The sequence below is a fragment of the Dermacentor variabilis genome, chromosome 7 (genome assembly GCF_050947875.1).
Source record: "Dermacentor variabilis isolate Ectoservices chromosome 7, ASM5094787v1, whole genome shotgun sequence".
NCBI classification, from domain to species: Eukaryota; Metazoa; Arthropoda; class Arachnida; order Ixodida; family Ixodidae; genus Dermacentor; species Dermacentor variabilis.
In genome coordinates, this window is record NC_134574.1 from 75,998,151 (window position 1) to 76,014,884 (window position 16,734).

General features: G+C 45.6%; 1 protein-coding gene and 1 long non-coding RNA gene across 3 annotated transcripts; one reads left to right on the forward strand and one right to left on the reverse strand.

Annotated features, from left to right (window-relative positions):
• Window positions 1–6,286: 6,286 nt before the first annotated feature.
• On the forward strand, window positions 6,287–9,461 carry LOC142587541 (uncharacterized). The gene is made up of 3 exons (XR_012829569.1): window positions 6,287–6,854; window positions 6,938–7,002; window positions 7,744–9,461. It is a non-coding gene; the product is annotated as an uncharacterized LOC142587541 (long non-coding RNA).
• Window positions 6,907–12,895, reverse strand: LOC142587540 (uncharacterized). Of its 2 annotated transcripts, XM_075698624.1 has the most exons (5): window positions 12,485–12,895; window positions 12,214–12,390; window positions 11,929–12,031; window positions 11,512–11,781; window positions 6,907–7,026 (listed from the first exon to the last, which is right to left on the reverse strand). In XM_075698624.1, exons 1-5 carry the CDS (start codon window positions 12,685–12,687, stop codon window positions 6,934–6,936), a joined length of 846 nt encoding a protein of 281 aa, XP_075554739.1. In that variant the 5' UTR covers window positions 12,688–12,895; the 3' UTR covers window positions 6,907–6,933. The 2 variants fall into 2 exon arrangements, with proteins under 2 accessions (XP_075554739.1, XP_075554738.1); XM_075698623.1 differs by lacking the exon at window positions 6,907–7,026 and having other exon boundaries at window positions 9,428–11,781.
• Between the last annotated feature and the right edge of the window lie 3,839 nt (window positions 12,896–16,734).

Sequence of the window (16,734 nt, forward strand, 5' to 3'; positions counted from 1 at the left end):
TCCTAAAATGGGCCGTACCAAGCTCGGTCGCCTGCTTCGGAAAGCACGTTTACACTATGGACCCACCACTTTCGGTTGTGTTGTATCACGGCCTGCAGCGAATATCGGGCGCCAAAGATTTTTTCAGGGGTGGTACGCTGCGTAAAGACAAGAAATTATGCAGTGCCGAATACGTGTACGCCGTTCAAGAATTAAGCGGCGAAGTTCTAGCGCGGTGTCAATCGCCAGTGAAGCGAGTCGCGTACGAAGTGGAACTTCAGGTAAGGTTTGCACGCTGCTAGATTCAGGCGCACAAACGCGAGGAAATGCTTGCTATAAATGAATCCACAGCAGTGATAAGCAGACATCATGTGTACGGAACTGCTCGAGCACACGACGGTACGCGCCGCGACGGCAGCGGTCTTTCAGCATGCCGCGATGTACGAACTGCTCGAGCGCACATTTAACTCTCTAACCTGTGCTGCTCGTAGTGGGGTAGTGAATTTTCACCGAATCAGCCCGGCCATTTGTGGTCATTTGCACACACCTGGTCACTTCACTACTTCGCATCGGTCGAATTGTTAGTTGTCGCTGTGGCCGGGTCTCGAATCGTGAATCACCAGCCATGCCTGCTGCTATGTCGGTCTGCCATTTAATAGTGATTATCTGAAGTGAGATGTTGGACTTGACCTGTAAATTATATCCTGCATCTCTCATTTTTGCTACTTGCTGTGTTGTGCATTCCCTAGACATGGTCTGTAAATTATGCTATGCATCTCTCTTTTCACTGCTTCCTGTGTTGCGCATTCCCTTGACATGATCTGTGAATTAATTGCGCTATGCATCTCTCACTTTTTGCTGCTTGCTGTGTTGTGCATTCCCAATTTTTTGGTGCTTGCCACGGTACACTTTTCGCTGCTTGGTGTGGCACAGCTGCCTATGTAGGGACGTACAAGGCAATTTGTGTTGTAGAAAGCATGAATTCTCATTCTACTCATGCACATGCGACTGTTCACTGCATATATTGCATTTCAGCTGTCGCCTCGGCGTGCCATAATTTCAAGTAAATGCACATGCAAGGCTGGCCTGGGCAAATGCAAGCATGCTGCTGCTGTGGTGCTCTGGGTGAATGAATTCCAGCCGGCATCATGTACAGAGCTTCCACCAACCTAGGGACGCCCTTCACAAAGGCCAAATATAGATGCCAAAGAATCTATCCAAGAGCTCTTCGGTCGTAAGTTTTACCATTCGTCCTCGGGCTTCTTTTATACGTGAAGTTTATGCCTGCACATACGTAGTTATCATATACTGTCTGTTGACATGAACTTTATAGTTTATTGCAACTACTCATGTTGCAGGTCCGAAGAAGATATTCATCGGAGGCAAATGTCCCGACCAGCTGTTCCTACATCATACGTTCATGAACATTTTTTTTCTGAAATAGCCTGTCCTCACAATGACATTCAGAAATTAGCTTCAATGAGTGCCTCACAAAAAGATGAGATCAGGCGGCCTTCAATCAGTAAAGAAACAGTTTTGCGAAATTCTCACCTGTCACGTCTACAAAAAATGATATCATGGGAGGCAGACATGCCTGTATACAGTGTAATGGCAGCAACTTCTCAGACACCTACAGTGCTGACCATCTCACGATGCCAACTAACCGCGCAAATGACTATAAAAGAAAGTAAGCTTTTTTTTTTTTTTCTAAAGTGCTGTGCTCACGAGAGGATGCCGAGGAGATTGCTGCAGGTACAGTCCTGCAGGCTGGCTGCAAAAGGTAAATAAGCTGCGATATCAATTCAATGTTCATGAGTTTACTGCATTGTAGGATTTTTAAAGATAGTTAGAATACACAAAATAGGCAGAATATAGAAAATTGCCGTATATGCTTGCGTAATTAACGTACTTGCTTATTCCCAAAAGAATCGAAACAAGTTGGGGGGTGCGTTTATTATGCGAGGTAAATTTCACGGGAACTTTTTCGAAACAGCACAAATAAAAAACTAAGACGGCAATTATATGAAAAATGCATTAGATAGCTTCGCAGCTAGTAAAAATAGACGTAAATTATTTGCAAATTACCGTAACAGCATTTTATTGCACTTAACCACGCATCGAAATTTACCACCCCCCCGTCGTCGAAGTCGCTGGCCGCTTCATACACTTTGTGGTCCGTAACAATTCGACCTTGCAGCTGCTTCCGGCCGTCTGCCGTTATCGCAAGCATCACGTTGAGGCGCTGCTTTTCGGCAACTGTTTTGACACGCACGCTGTGTGCGTCTCTTTGCTCTACCGTCCTGCTCATCGGCATGTCAAAGTTTATTGTTATCTGATCAGTCTTTCCGTTTTGTGAGCAGATAAGCTCCCCGTCCTACAGCAGGCGAATAACTCGACTTTGGGCCCATGGCACACAGCGAAGCCGAAGACAGGTAGAAAAAATGGCTGTGGCTTAGCTAAGGTTAAGCCCAGGATGCGAAGCATACTAGCCTTCATTTTAGTTGTTGAACCACTGTTTAGCCTGGTGAACTGCTGTTGCTTGGCTATATTTGGTTCGGCTAGACGAAGAACCAACTCATGCGTTACTCTGCTTATTCCTTTATTTTCAAACCAATATCGGTATTCTTGCGTCTGTAGTAAAACCGTCTCTTCTGCGAGCTGCTCCTTTCGTTTCTCGCTTTGCCTCTTCCTGTAAGCACGTTCCTTTTCGAGACGCTGTTGCCTCTGTTCCGGAGTTTCTTCGGCACGTATTCTCCGCTTGGTTGCATTTCGCCGCTCCGAGCGAGTAGAAGTACTCCCAGATACAGTCACAACTTCATCCTTTACCTCGGACTCTGTGGAGGAACGCTGCTGTTTAGCCGCGTACTGTGAACGTCGCTTGGCAAGCCGAACTTCTCGTCCTTCGGCCGTTTCCGTGGCTCTTTGTAACTTGCGCTTTGCGGTCTGACGAGCGGCCCTTTCCTTTCCCGCCATCGCGCTATACAACTGGCCTCGACGAGAGCGCGCCGCTCTTTTATACAGCTGTTATGACGCCAGTGCCCTAGCGAGAGGAGCGGGAGTTAGGCGGCAGCACCGGCTGTGCGACCGCAGGCGAGCGCAAGAGTTGAGCCCGGCTTGCAGCTGTTGTGACGTCAGTGCCCTAGCGGGAGGAGCGGGAGTTAGGCCGCAGTACCATCTGTGCGACCGCAGGCGAGAGCACGAGCTGAGACCCGGCTATGTAGCTAGGCGGCCGCAAGCGAGCGCACGAGTTGAGACTGTTATGACGTCATATGGTAGCTACGCGGCCGCGCGCGGCACAGCAAGGAAGAGCATGGTTGTGCGGCTAGTATGCTTCGCATAAAACGAGCAACAGGCTACGCCGACCGTTTGCCGGCCGCGCCTCCTCCTCTCCCAAGCGCCGCGACCTGCCGCTACATGCCGCTAAAGCCCTTGATAATTTGGAAGTAGCGACACTCTCCTCCTCACGGCGCTTTCCTCCTCGATTCTCCTCACCCGCCGGCTGCGCACGTCACGCTATTCCTCCTGGGCTCCCGCGGACGGGCCGCAGGATTCTATGGAGGCGTGTTCTTTTGGGCCAGTTGCGCGCCCCACTGGGGTTCAAAATTTTGAGAAATGCTAATAACAGCATCGATAATGCTGAAGGCAACGTTTATGAGAAGGTTGGTTTTTTCTTAAAGCCGTATGAACGCGGTATACCGATGTAAAGGGAGCTTTGGGGCGAGTTCTATGCTCCAGATAATTTTTCTGCCACATGATCAGATGCTTTACTTCGTGCGTCTGATCTAGTATTGCTTGTGACGCATCCCTTTGTGCATGGTTTATTAAGCGAAAGCCTTAGACCTCGGTCTCAAGGTCCCCTTTTATGCTACAGAAAATATCACGTGACCGATAAAGGCGGGAAGCGAACCAAAGCATGACAACCGCGCATAGGAGATGATTAATGATTAGCAAAGTAATGATGATTAGTGATTGGATTAAGATGAATTCGGGTGTATTAAGGAGCATTAAGGTGGATTAAAGTTGATGAAAGTGGATTAAGGTGCATAAAGGAGGACAAGGTTGGATTAAGGTCGATGAAGGTGGATTAGGGTGGATGAAGGTGCGTTGAGGTGCATTAAGGACGATTAAAGTGGATTAGGGTGGATTAAAGAGCATGAAGAAGGATGAGGGTGGATTAAGTAGGATTAAGGTGCATTAAGGATTATGGTGGGCTAAAGTGAATTAAAGTGAATGAAGGAGGATATGGGTGGATTAAGGAGGATTAGGGTGGACTAAGGTAAATGAATGTGGATTAAGGTGAATTAAGGAAGATTATAGTGGATTAGGGTGGATTAAAGTGAATGAGGAAGCAGTAGAGTTGACTAAGGAGGATTAAAGTGCATTAAGGAGGGTTAGAGTAGATTAGGGTCGATGAAGGTGGATTAGGGTGCATTAAGGAGAACTCGTAGATTATGGTGGATTAAAGTGAATGAAGGAGGATTAAGGCCGATGAATGTGGATTCAGTGGATTAATGTGCATTAGGAGGATTGTGGCAGTCTAATCGGTCTTAATACTCAATAAACCCTGATTCATCTTAGTCCACCCAAATCCACCCTAATGCTCCTTCATCCAGCTTAATACTCCCAATCCACCTTAATACAATCTAATCAACGTACATCGCCCCTAATGCACCGTAGCCTACCATATACGGTCTTAATTTTCTTTATCAATCCGCATCCACCATAATCCGCCTTAATCCTCCATCTACCTTAATCCTCATTCATACACCTTAATCCAACGTTATCCTGCCTAATAGTCCCAGTCTACCTTAATACACCCTAATCCACCTCTATCAAGCCTAATCCAGCTTCATGGTCCCTAATCCACCTTAATCTACACTAATCCAACCTAATCGGTTTTAATCCCCCTTTATCAACCCTAATCCACCTTAATTCACATTAATGGACCTTAACCTTACTTTATCCACCTTAATCCTCCCTAATCCTAGTTCATGCACCCTATTCCACCCTAATCGGTCCTAATACCCTTTCCTCAACCCTTTACCATAATCCACCATAATCCGCCTTAATCCCCCTCCACCCACCTTAATCTTTATTCATGCATCTTAATCCTTCTTAACGCACTCTAATCCACCTTAATCTTCTTTAATACACTCTAATCACATTAATCCTCCCTAATCCACCTTGTGTCAATCACTAATGATTCATTATTTGGGTAATCATTCTCTTATACAGGGGTGGACATGATTTGGGTCACCTCTGGCCTTCCTTGGGTCACGTGATACTTCCAGTTTACAACGCAACCTTGAAATATAGAGATCTAAAGGCTTTCAGTTTAAAACTAAAAAAAAAACAACTCAATGTTGACTAGCTAACGCTTATCACCTGCAATATACGGGTATATTTGCCACTAATTTTTTCAGGGCGCAAAGCAGAATCTATAATGCTGCACTTCCGACTGAATAACAACAGTTAGCGACGTGCGAAGGGAATATTAAGCATACTGAGGACAACCGCAACAAAAGCGCTGGTGAGCAGGCCGGAAGAACGAAAAAAAACATGCAGCATTACGGGATGCTGTGCTACGAGCTCTAAGAAAGACGCCTCAGCTCGCAAACAACGCTGTTCTTTGTCGGAATGAAGTTCTTTCGGCCATTGTCACGCAGCCACTGCTTCCTGCGCAAGCGGTCACGCTTTCCTTGTGGTATCATAAAAACGGCATAGCCATCTTGAGGCTTCTTGCTGCAGTTATATGCGCAACAGCCCGGCATAGCGCTAGCACAGAGAGCAGGAAACACGGCGTACAACGTTCGCTACGCCGAGCTAAAGCAGGCCGGAAGAACGAAAAAAAACATGCAGCATTACGGGATGCTGTGCTACGAGCTCTAAGAAAGACGCCTCAGCTCGCAAACAACGCTGTTCTTTGTCGGAATGAAGTTCTTTCGGCCATTGTCACGCAGCCACTGCTTCCTGCGCAAGCGGTCACGCTTTCCTTGTGGTATCATAAAAACGGCATAGCCATCTTGAGGCTTCTTGCTGCAGTTATATGCGCAACAGCCCGGCATAGCGCTAGCACAGAGAGCAGGAAACACGGCGTACAACGTTCGCTACGCCGAGCTAAAGCGCCGAGACCGGCAGGGAGATCAATCGGGGTGCAGAAAAACGGGGGCAAAACTGGTTACCGCGGGGGGAACGCACAAGGGGCGAGGAGGTCGCGCGGCGGCGGCAGAGTTCAAAGAGTGTCGTTACTTTCAAATTATCAAGGGACTTTACATGCCGCGCATCGCGCGCGCGCTCTAACGTCGGAGTAGAGTGTTACCTGCGGCGAGCCAGTTGCCGTTTTTCTTTCTCGAGCCAGCGCGGTGCCTTTGCGCCGGCACTGGCGGCAAGCATGCGGCAAGAGCAGGCAGGCTCAGCGTTATCGCGGTCGCTGCTTCCGTCAGGCCCCCAGCGACCGTGATATGCGCAGCCTACCGCATGATTTCCGCCAGTGATCATGGCTTTGCCGTGGACGGGCATCGAGATTAAGTGCGCTTGCTGTAAACACATGTGCGACAGTAAAATATCTGAGTCTCTCCGAAAAACTATGGCACAGCCGTTCGATCGTGGGACTGCACAGTAGTAAAGTTGGGAGTGCGTTCATTACGCGAGGGAAAAAAAAAAAAATCAGACTTGTCGCGTCTAATTTGGGGATGTGTTCGTTACGCGAGTAAATACGGTGTTTCGTGGCTGTTTCCGCAGGTGGCACAATGAATGCGCGATCCGGCTGTCAAGTTCAATCGCCCATGCAGTTGTCGCCAGAAGGCTACCATTGGACTCTCTTGGCGAACAGATTAAAGGCAGGAAGCCCTTCTTTGGGTAGGCCGTTATGCACGGTAAACTGACGGCAGCATGCAAATTCTAATGAGCTGATTTTACACCAGTGCAAAAAACATTGTTAATTCCTTTATTTCCTTAGGGCGAAAGACGGAAGCTGTAGCCAGGGAACAGTTCGAGCAGAAAATAGGAGGGCCTGTTTTGCAGGTATGTGGTGAGCTGCATGAAGGTCTGAAATAGTGGGAAAATTTGCATGGAAGTTGCAATGACCACAGCAGATTTTCAGTTGGGTACATATTTACGCTGTAACACTCAGAAGTGCTATATTACAAGGGAGCTTTTCTTCTGCTTGAAAGTCAGCGACTGGATGAAAGCTAAACTCACGATTCTAAAGGGTGTTTGGACATCTCGTGCTACGAATGTACGCCTCATCGAATAACCCAGCTCAATGATAAGAATTATGCTACCTGCCACAGGCGATTTCTAAAAATTTCATAAAGCTTACATAATTTTGAACACCCTGTATAGCAGCAAAAAAGTAATAAAATAAAAGACGCTAACTTTAAAAGCAAGTAACCACTGCCAAACTAATCTGCCTGCTACCATCATATCTGGCAATAAACTTTATTATGTGTTGCCTTCCAGCACTTACACTGTAAAAATATGAGTATATGGGTCACTTTCTTGCAGAACTACCAAATGCAGTCATGCTACATATCTATAATGTGAAAAGTAGGCCTGCAGTCTGAAGTTGCAAGGTTTTTCGACCTTTATTCATTTAAAGATGAAACAGCATACTGCCTTGTTCAACGTATAATAAGTTGTCAAAATTTTGTAAGAGAAGTGCAGACTGAAACAACTTCATATCAGTCATATCAGTCATATATAAATGACTTGGAATGTGGCATAATCTGTGCAACTGCAAACTCTCAACCAATATGACTGCAGGTGGGTCTCATTGTGCATCTGAAGCAACCATGGCTGTGTGCCAGTCCTGACGGACTTTTCAAGTATGGAGACCACACAACTCTGCTGGAAATTAAGTGCCCGTACTCCAGGAAAGATGATGCACTTATCGACCACACCAAGGAATCAAGCTTCATTAAGTACATTGTGTACAGAGATGGACACTTGGCAGTGAACAAGCGCCGTCAGTATTACACACAAATGCAAATTACAATGTATGTAACAAACACGACACTGGTTTTTTTTTTTTTTTACAGCTCCAAGCAAACTGTCCAATTGTTGAACGTGATGAGCACTTTTTGTCAGAGGCAATTCCCAGGCTTGAACATTTTTAGTTTAATTTCTATATAAGCACCTTGTTTAAGGTTCTTTGCTGCATATAATTATGAGGGGAAGTCAAAAAGTAAAGGGACTTTTGAGAAAAGGCACATTTATTCTAATGATAAAAAGCTGAAACATACATTTTTCTACATAACCTTCCTGCACTTCAACGCAGTTTGCCCTATGTTTCACAAGATTTCTTATTCCATCAGCAAAAAAAGTTTTTTTTGGTTGCACCTGTAACCAATTTTGCACCGCATCAGTGACTTCTACAACATCGGTTCCAAAATCGGTTCCAAATCTTCCCCCGAGTGCTTCCTTCAATGGCAAAAATATATGAAAATCGCTTGGAGCCAGGTGTGGACTGTATGGTAGGTGTTCCAGCAATTTAAATCCAAAACTCCTTTATTGTTTCGGCTGTCCATTTGGCAGAATGTGGCCGAGCGTTATCTTGCTGCAGGATGACACCTTTTTGCAGTTTTCCACGACGTTTTAATCTGACTGCAGGTTTGTTTAGTTCACAACACATCACAATAGTTCTCACTGTTCACACTTTCGCCTCTTGGGCTGACATAAATAGCTACCACACCTTCCATGTCCCAGAATAGTGTTAGTCTGATCTTACCAGCTGATGGTTGACGTTTAAATTTCTTAACTTCTGGTGATGAGTGTTTCCGAACTATGCTCGCAGCCTTACTTTCCAGTTTGTGATGATGCACCCAAGTTTCATCTACAGTAACAATTCGCTGTAAAAATTCATCTCCATCGCAACGATAACAAGCCAAATGTTTACAAGAGATGTCCAACCTTCATGCCTTATGCTGCGCCGACAATTCTTTTGGGACCCCACCTTGCACATACTTTCCGAAAATGGAGCTGCCATGTTTAGCAGTCTGTTACACTCTAACGACTAATGCAAGAACAAGAGTGAGACGTTCCATAGAAGTGTTGTAGATGACACTAATTCAGCGCTGGATGCTAGCAGTGCTATCAAACCCTAGTGCCTTTACTTTTTCACTTCCCCTCGTATATCACAGGTGGCTTGCAGTGGAGTGGGAACTGCAAGCACACGGCAACAACTTCCACACTTGTCACATTGGCTCAGGAGTGTCTGATTAGAGTACACTCGTGTCAAGCAGTCACCTCACACATGTAGCTTCTAAGACACTGCTAACCACTTGTAAGATGAAGCAAGTTTGTACAGATCTTGCTTGGCTTCTCTAGCGTTGAAACAATATGTGCTGTGCAGTGAAAGGGCCAAGTATTTATACAAGTGTATAGGTGAGAAATGTTTGTGCTATAATATTTGTTGTTTTGCATCACTAAGAGTTGCCGAGATGTGCCAAAGCTTTCAAATAAACTTTTTATTACATGTTCAACTTCACCACGTTCACTGCTGCCACAGTCTGTTGGGTCATGCTTCGCAGAGAGCCAGTGCATATGCAGGAGCTAGCTCACAAGACTGACGCAATGCCTGCAGTTTTGAAGTGTAGGCTTTTGTTAAATCTTTCCTCAGCTTCACAATGACAACGGTGTCACAGCACAGACCACCCGACACAATGATTGAACAACATGCAACCTCATGTCATGGTAACACACAAAACAGCCCACGACCTGTATGCTCTGATGTCACACATGTCACACGTCACTGCAATGCACCATGCAAAGAGTTCTCAACAGTGACATCACATGTGCCCTTTAGTGAATACAAATAGTGATGAGTTAACTATATTACAATCTCCACTGTCACCTGCAACTAAATATACACAGAGGTGACCATTATTTGAGAGCAGCTCTACAACTAGATGCATGATGATTTGTTTAAAACCCTCGAAAGATATGAAGATATGAGGTGCAATCGGTCAAGAATGCTGTGGTAGCCCAGGCTGTCTCCTAACTCCCCCCTCACACCCCTACCACTTAATTCCCCGTAACTTAACATGTCCCATTGCATCAGCTCATGATGAAACATTGATGTTACAGAGTTAGAACAATCCTGCTAGCTTTTTTTTCTTTTTTGATGTGATGAACTTGGGCAAGGACAAGTGTGAAAACAAAGTTGATGTGCTGTGTACTAAGTGTCATACCTTCCTGCATGCACACAGCTTATTTATCTACCATAATACCCGCAGTGCCATTGTCTGGCATTGTAGTGGGGATGTAGAAAAAAAAAATGCAGAATACTACCGCAAGTAAAAAAAAATTATGTTATGGCAGTAACAACAGCATACATGTACACATAAATATCAATGCAAGGAAAGAATATGCATCATTAGAGATAATGTGGACACTATCTCTTCAGGCATCTTTTTCCATATGGAAGACCTAGGGACACAATCCCTGCTGCAGTGGGTACATTTTAATGCAGGCAAAATGCAAGAAAACCCATCTGTGGTTTAATAACAGTGCAGATTAAAGAACCACAGATGGTCAAAATTTATCCACAGCCCTCCACGACAGCATCTTTCACAGCATATGAGGAGCTTGTAAGCCTCATACATGTACATTGACGCTTCCAGGGAAACAGACCACACCTAGTGAACTACAAATTAAAAGGGCACGTTCTTGTCATTGTGCTTATGCCACTGCAGTTATGTGAGGTTGAAGGTTTGCCAAAACACAGCACATATGGAAAACCTCCTTCATAGAAGAAATAAGTGAAATTGGGATGTCATGTTTCAGTATGCCGTACTGCTTAATTCTTTTAATCACCCTTTCGACATGAACGCGCACAGATGCTATGCTGCAGGTTCGCTCCATTTCTTCACGAGAAAATGGGACGCCACTTCCAGCTGACAAGGGTGGCATAATCATGACTACTCCTTTGTGAGCAAGCTCTGTACGGATACCAGGGAAACCTTTGTCAGCCAAGATCATGTCACCTGGTTCAACGATGTGAAGAAAACCAGAATCAAGAGTGATTTGTGTATCAGAGCACCGTCCGCCGAAAGGCTCAGATGCAAAAACAATCATTCCATTTGGGATAATTCCAACTAAAAATTTTAGTGTGCAGCAACTCTTGTATGAAGAAAACAGCATGTGCTGCTGCCTGACTTCAGATGGTGTTTCGGTTTTAACTTCAGTGCAGTCAATGATCAAAGTGCACTCTGGATAATTTTCCTTGAAGCATTCAGGCTGCGAAAGTTTTATATCTTCAATAGGGGGCTTATAAATCCAATCTTTTGTTACTTCTGCCAATGTGTTCAGAATTGTATAAAAGATACAGCAGGCAGTGCTCTCATGCACCCCAAACATGACACCAATGGCCGCAAAAGATACTCCTAGTTTCATTTTCATGAGAAACATGAGAAGTTTGTTTTCAATCGTTACATCAGTTCTTTCGCTGACAGCTGGCAAAAGACTAAGCAATAAAGAAAACGCATTGCTGTCTACCCCGCACAAGCTTCGAAGTGCATCAGGGGCACTTACAATGCTTTCATATCCAGCAAAGTAGCAAGACCTTGTGTGCGGTCCAACCGCGCGTGTAACCATTTGCTGGTCATCACTTTGGGCTGATGTTTCAAGTCGCAACGTTCCTGCAGAAGTCAAATCCTCTTTCAGAGGTCTGGGGCAGCCTTCATCATCGCGAGTTAATGCTGGGAGAAAGCCTCCATGTATGTCTGCTCTTGTCTTGTCAGCAAGAGCTCCAGTGTAGTCTGAACACTCTGCAGGCTTCTGTTGCTCAGTGTGGGTTGATGGCTGCATGGTAAGTAAAAGGTGAGAAAATGTAGAGAAATCAATAGCTACAGGTTTGTAATGTGAAGGAAGTGATAATGTTCAGAAACGCAATAATTATACGACACCAAGGCGGGCAGCTGTGCGGAGAAAAATTTTAAGCTTAATTACATTTTCGCTTCTCGCGTCGAAGGTTTCCTCAGATGCAGTTTGCATGTGTGGAACGTTGCTCCCAGTGGCGCAGGAACTCGGCTTCAGGCGCCTTTTCTGCCACCTAAACGTTTGGAAAGACCAGAAAAAAATTCCATTGAAATTCTAAAATGTGAAGCCTAACTGCAGCAGACGAAAAACAGGAGTCACCAAGAAGTGTCGCACCGAAAGTTGTACAGAGCACAACGTACGGCAGCAGCAGCCGACGATCCCATCCACATGGTAATCGAAAAATGGCCCACTTACCTTTGATACCGTTCGATGCGGCTTGAAGAGTCAGGCGGAAGAGGCCTGTTGTAGGCCGCGGGGAAGACTGTAGGCACATACGCGGGGTGACTGGCCGAATTGCTTTTCTCGTTGCCCACAAAGTGGCGACTGCATATCCTGGTGTTCGACGCTGGTTCCCACGGTTTGCCGTCGGGACTGTGGGTGCAAAAGACGGAATTTTAGCAACGCAGATAAACAAGCAAGCTTCACGACAGGTGAAGCAGTCAGCATGGCGCGAAGTTTCGCTTACCCGACGCGACGAACTGCACTTATCCAGCGCGCCCGACGCTTCGCTTCGTGAGGCCTTGAAGGGAAACGATAGAATCGGATGTTGGGATTCCGGCCTTCTTGTTCATGGCAGTCCACGACGCAGCAGTATCGCCGGTGACACTTTTTCGATGCTGAGCTAGGTCCCTCCAGATCGGCGTCGCCGATTCCTTCTGCTTCCAACATCACGTCCCACGGCACACGGAGAGTCCGTTTTCGCTAACTGTAGGCTGTGGCCAGCTCGCAGTGTGGTCGGCGTGGTCTGTGAGAAGTGAAGAACCTTTTCGCACTCGCAAGAGGGCAGAAAAAAGTGCGAATCGACGCAAAACTCGGCCTAGAAACGTGCTTTGCCCCAGCCAGGGCGCCAGGGTTCAATACGACCCAAGCTGGTACGACCCAGTGGATGGATGGATGGATGATTGTGGCTCAACCCTTTGAATCGGGCGGCGGCGGCGCGCGCCACCTAGCCTTTAATGGTTCTATATGCATGCATACCTATGTATTTACTCCTTTACTTTTGCGTTGATATTGTCCACCAATCAGATAGCCTCCGTTTAGTTATTTCTACCTGTTCAAAGTCTATTCTACTTTCACTGTCTTTAAAACCCAAGGCTTTGAATAGTTCCCCGTTAGATTCAACTGCAGGGTGAAGTTGTTTACAAGCAAGTATCAGGTGTTCGGCCGTTTCCTCCTCCTCTCTACACGCCTCGCACACCAAATCTATCTCCTGGTATCTGGCTCGGTACGTTTTAGTCCTCAGTACACCTGTCCTGGCTTCGAACAACAATGAGCTTCCCTTAGAGTTATCGTAAATATTTTCTTTGGCTATTTCTTGCTTGAACGTCCTGTATGTCTCCAATGCCGATTTGGTTTGCATCTCTGTACTCCATGCACATACCCCTCTCTGCCTCCTTAACCTTTTTCTTGACAGATGATTCCTTACTTGTTCCACCGCTACTGCCCAAGTATTTGCTTGTCAATTTTCTAGTTCGCTTCCTCCACCTCGTGTCAACATTCCTCGTGTATAAGTAACTGAAAACCTTCCTAGCCCACCGAATTTCCCCCATTTTTCTCAATCGCTCCTCAAATGCTATCTTGCTACTAGCCTCTCTGCCCTCGAAAGAAGACCATCCCAGATCCCCCTGCACTAGCTCCAAGATTTGGTGTCTTGCCATGTGCTCCCAGAGCGAGCCTACCCACACCACGTTGCCTAATTTCCAACTGTTGCCGGGTCTCTGTTCTAATACATAGAACTGCATTGGCAAAAGTCAGGCCTGGTACCATTACCCCCTTCCATATCCCTCGTACTACCTCGTACCTATTGTAGTTCCACAGTGCCCTACTCTTCATAATCGCTGCACTTCTGTTACCTTTAGTAGTTAGATATTTTTCGTTCTCTGTCAGATACTCAATGCCATTATTTATCCACACCCCAAGGTACTTGTATTTATCGACTATCTCCAGCGTGGCCTCCTGTATCTTATGCTCGCCGCAACTGTTATCATTAAAAATCATGACTGCTGATTTTTCTTTGCTAAACTTCAAGCCTAACCTGTCTCCTTCTGTACCACATATGTCCATTAATTCCTGCAGATCTTCTGCATTGTCAGCCATTAATACAATATCATCCGCGTACATCAGTCCTGGTAATGACTGTTCAATCAATTTTCCTTGCTTGAGAAATGATAGGTTGAAGCCGAGTCAGCTTTGCTGTATTTTGGCCTGTAGACCTTGTAGGTACAGCATAAACATCAGAGGTGACAATGGGCACCCCTGCCTAAGCCCCCGCCGAATCATCATAGGCTCCGAAACCTGCTTTTCCCATTGTATAATCACCCGGTTACCTTTATAGATATCTTCTAAGAAATTGGTTACTCCATCTTGCACTCCTAAAGTTTCCAGAATGCCCCACAAGCCCTCTTGAAGTACACTGTCATAGGCTCCCTTGATGTCCAAAAAAGCCAGCCATAGGGGTCTGTGTTCCTTTTCAGCTATTTCAATGCACTGTGTTAGCGAGAACAGATTGTCTTCTAGCCTCCTATGCTTCCGGAACCCATTTTGTAGCTCTCCAAGTACCCCCTCGTTCTCTACCCATGCCTGCAGTCTGTCCTTTATAATCTGCATAACCACCCTGTAAACCACTGACGTCACTGTTATAGGCCGGTAGTTATTTATGTCAGCTTTGTCCCCCTTTCCCTTATATATCATTCTCATCCTACTTAGCCTCCATTCGTCAGGTACTTTACCATCCACTAGCATTTTGCTCACCACCTCCCTCAATGCTTTCTTAGATTTCGGGCCCAATTTCTTTATTAACATAATTGGAATACCATCGGGGCCTGCCGATGTGCTACTTGGTACCCTCTTCTCCGCCCTTTCCCACTCTTTTTGTCCAAGCGAAATCAGTGGGTTGACCGGGCTATCCCTCTCCGACGTACTGCATGTACCATTTGTCTGTTTTGTAAATTTTTCCCTCATCATGGTTCCTATATGCTCCATTGCCGCCTCTCCTTCTAACCGAGTACCTTGAGCTGTTACTATATACCTCTGCTCTAGGCTTGTCCTATTACCCAAGGAGTTCAGATGTTGCCAGAATTTTCTAGCTGCCTGTTTATCTTTTTTATTGCTTATTTTTGACAGCCATTGGGACCCTTTTGTCTTGATTTTCTCGTTGATCAAATAAGATGCTTCCCTTTTGCATTTTATGTAGTTTACCCATTTCCTCTCTACTTCTGCTTCAGGTACTCCCTTACTTTTGGAATACCTGTGTTCCCTGGAGGCTTCCTGACGTTTCTTTATGGCCTTCTTAACCTCTTCATCCCACCAACTCTTGAGTTTTCGTATCCCTTGCCTTGTTTTCCTGACTCGCGCCTTACCTAGCTCACGCTCAAATAGTCTCATTAACTTTGGGTAAGTCCAATCAGTTTCAGTACTCTCTGATATTTCCTCTTCAATTTGTTTGGCCGCTATTTCCACTTCGTCTTCTGAGTAAAAAATCACATCTGGCGTTTCCTCGCGAGTCGTTCGTGCTTTAGTTTCCCTCTTAAAACTAAACTTGATACGTTTGTGGTCGCTACCTATACTTCTGGAGCCCTGTTCATCTATAATCATGGCTCCTAATCTATCGTACATCCTATGTGACATCAACGCATAATCTATTGTCGAGTGTCGACCCCCTACCTCCCATGTTATGATCCCGTCACACTTTTCAGTAGAGTTACAGACAACTAAGTTAAGCCTCTCACACATATCCAGCAGCATGTTACCTGTGGAGTCTGTGTACCCATCCATACCGTCAACATGCGCATTCATGTCTCCTAACACAATTACTTCACATCCTTTTCCTAGCTCATTGATGTTGTCGTTGTCGTTTCCCGCGCCGCCACCAGGCGCCGCGACTATACCTCAAACTCCAGCGCAAGACGTCCTACTCTATGACAAAAACGATTTAAGAGCCAGAAACTCTATCCCAGAAACGCGTCATAAAACTATGGTGTTCTAGAAACTCTATCCCTTCTAGTTCACTATAATAAAACTCTGGCGGTTGATGTACACATGGATGGACGTTATGAGCGTGTTATTTGCAACGGGACGGTGGATTGAGCCACCAAGCGCTTGCTATTATACACTCTAAAAAACAAGTTTACAACCTTTTCATTGTTTTCGCCTCAAACGATAATCGTCATCGGTGATGCACTCATTTCCTTTCTTTAACTCTGCGGGCCCGGTACTTCGTAGTCACGAACGGCTTGCGCGTTATCAGCTTGACACAGCATTCTCGACAGGAAAGTAGCTAGCGCCAAGTTTTCAAGAGAGTTAAAAACAAAAGCAAGGTAGATGATGATCATCGTTTGGAGACGAGCCCCGAGGGTGTAGACTTTTTTTTTTAGAGTGATGATCCTACCCACGACCTACTGGTCCTACCTATAGGCTAAAAAAGAAAGAAAAGAAGAAAAAGAGAAAAAAAAAACCCATGATGAGTTCCCATAACCAAATTCTCTGATACCCTATGTTGTGAACTTTGTTTTTGTACGTCTCCGTTTTTTTTTTTTTTTCCCTACTTTTTTTTCCACCCCCAATCTTCTAGTCGCCTCTAGTTCGAGTGTGCTAAACACACTCTAGTGCTAACTTCCGCTTCGTCGTGCCATGCTTCCGTCAACATCCGCTGCTGTATGGCTGCTATCTTCGAGTGATCGCACTGCTGTTGCACGTGGAAAGGCGCGGGAGGTGTAA

What these genes read in the sequence shown, in the direction of transcription:
- LOC142587540 (XM_075698623.1), bottom strand. Translation starts at nt 12,687, where the DNA reads ATGTTGGAAGCAGAAGGAATCGGCGACGCCGATCTGGAGGGACCTAGC. An exon ending in AGTGCAGTTCGTCGCGTCGG is followed by an intron (nt 12,391 to 12,484) that starts GTAAGCGAAACT and finishes TTGCACCCACAG; the next exon opens with TCCCGACGGCAAACCGTGGG. An exon ending in CGCATCGAACGGTATCAAAG is followed by an intron (nt 12,032 to 12,213) that starts GTAAGTGGGCCA and finishes CCAAACGTTTAG; the next exon opens with GTGGCAGAAAAGGCGCCTGA.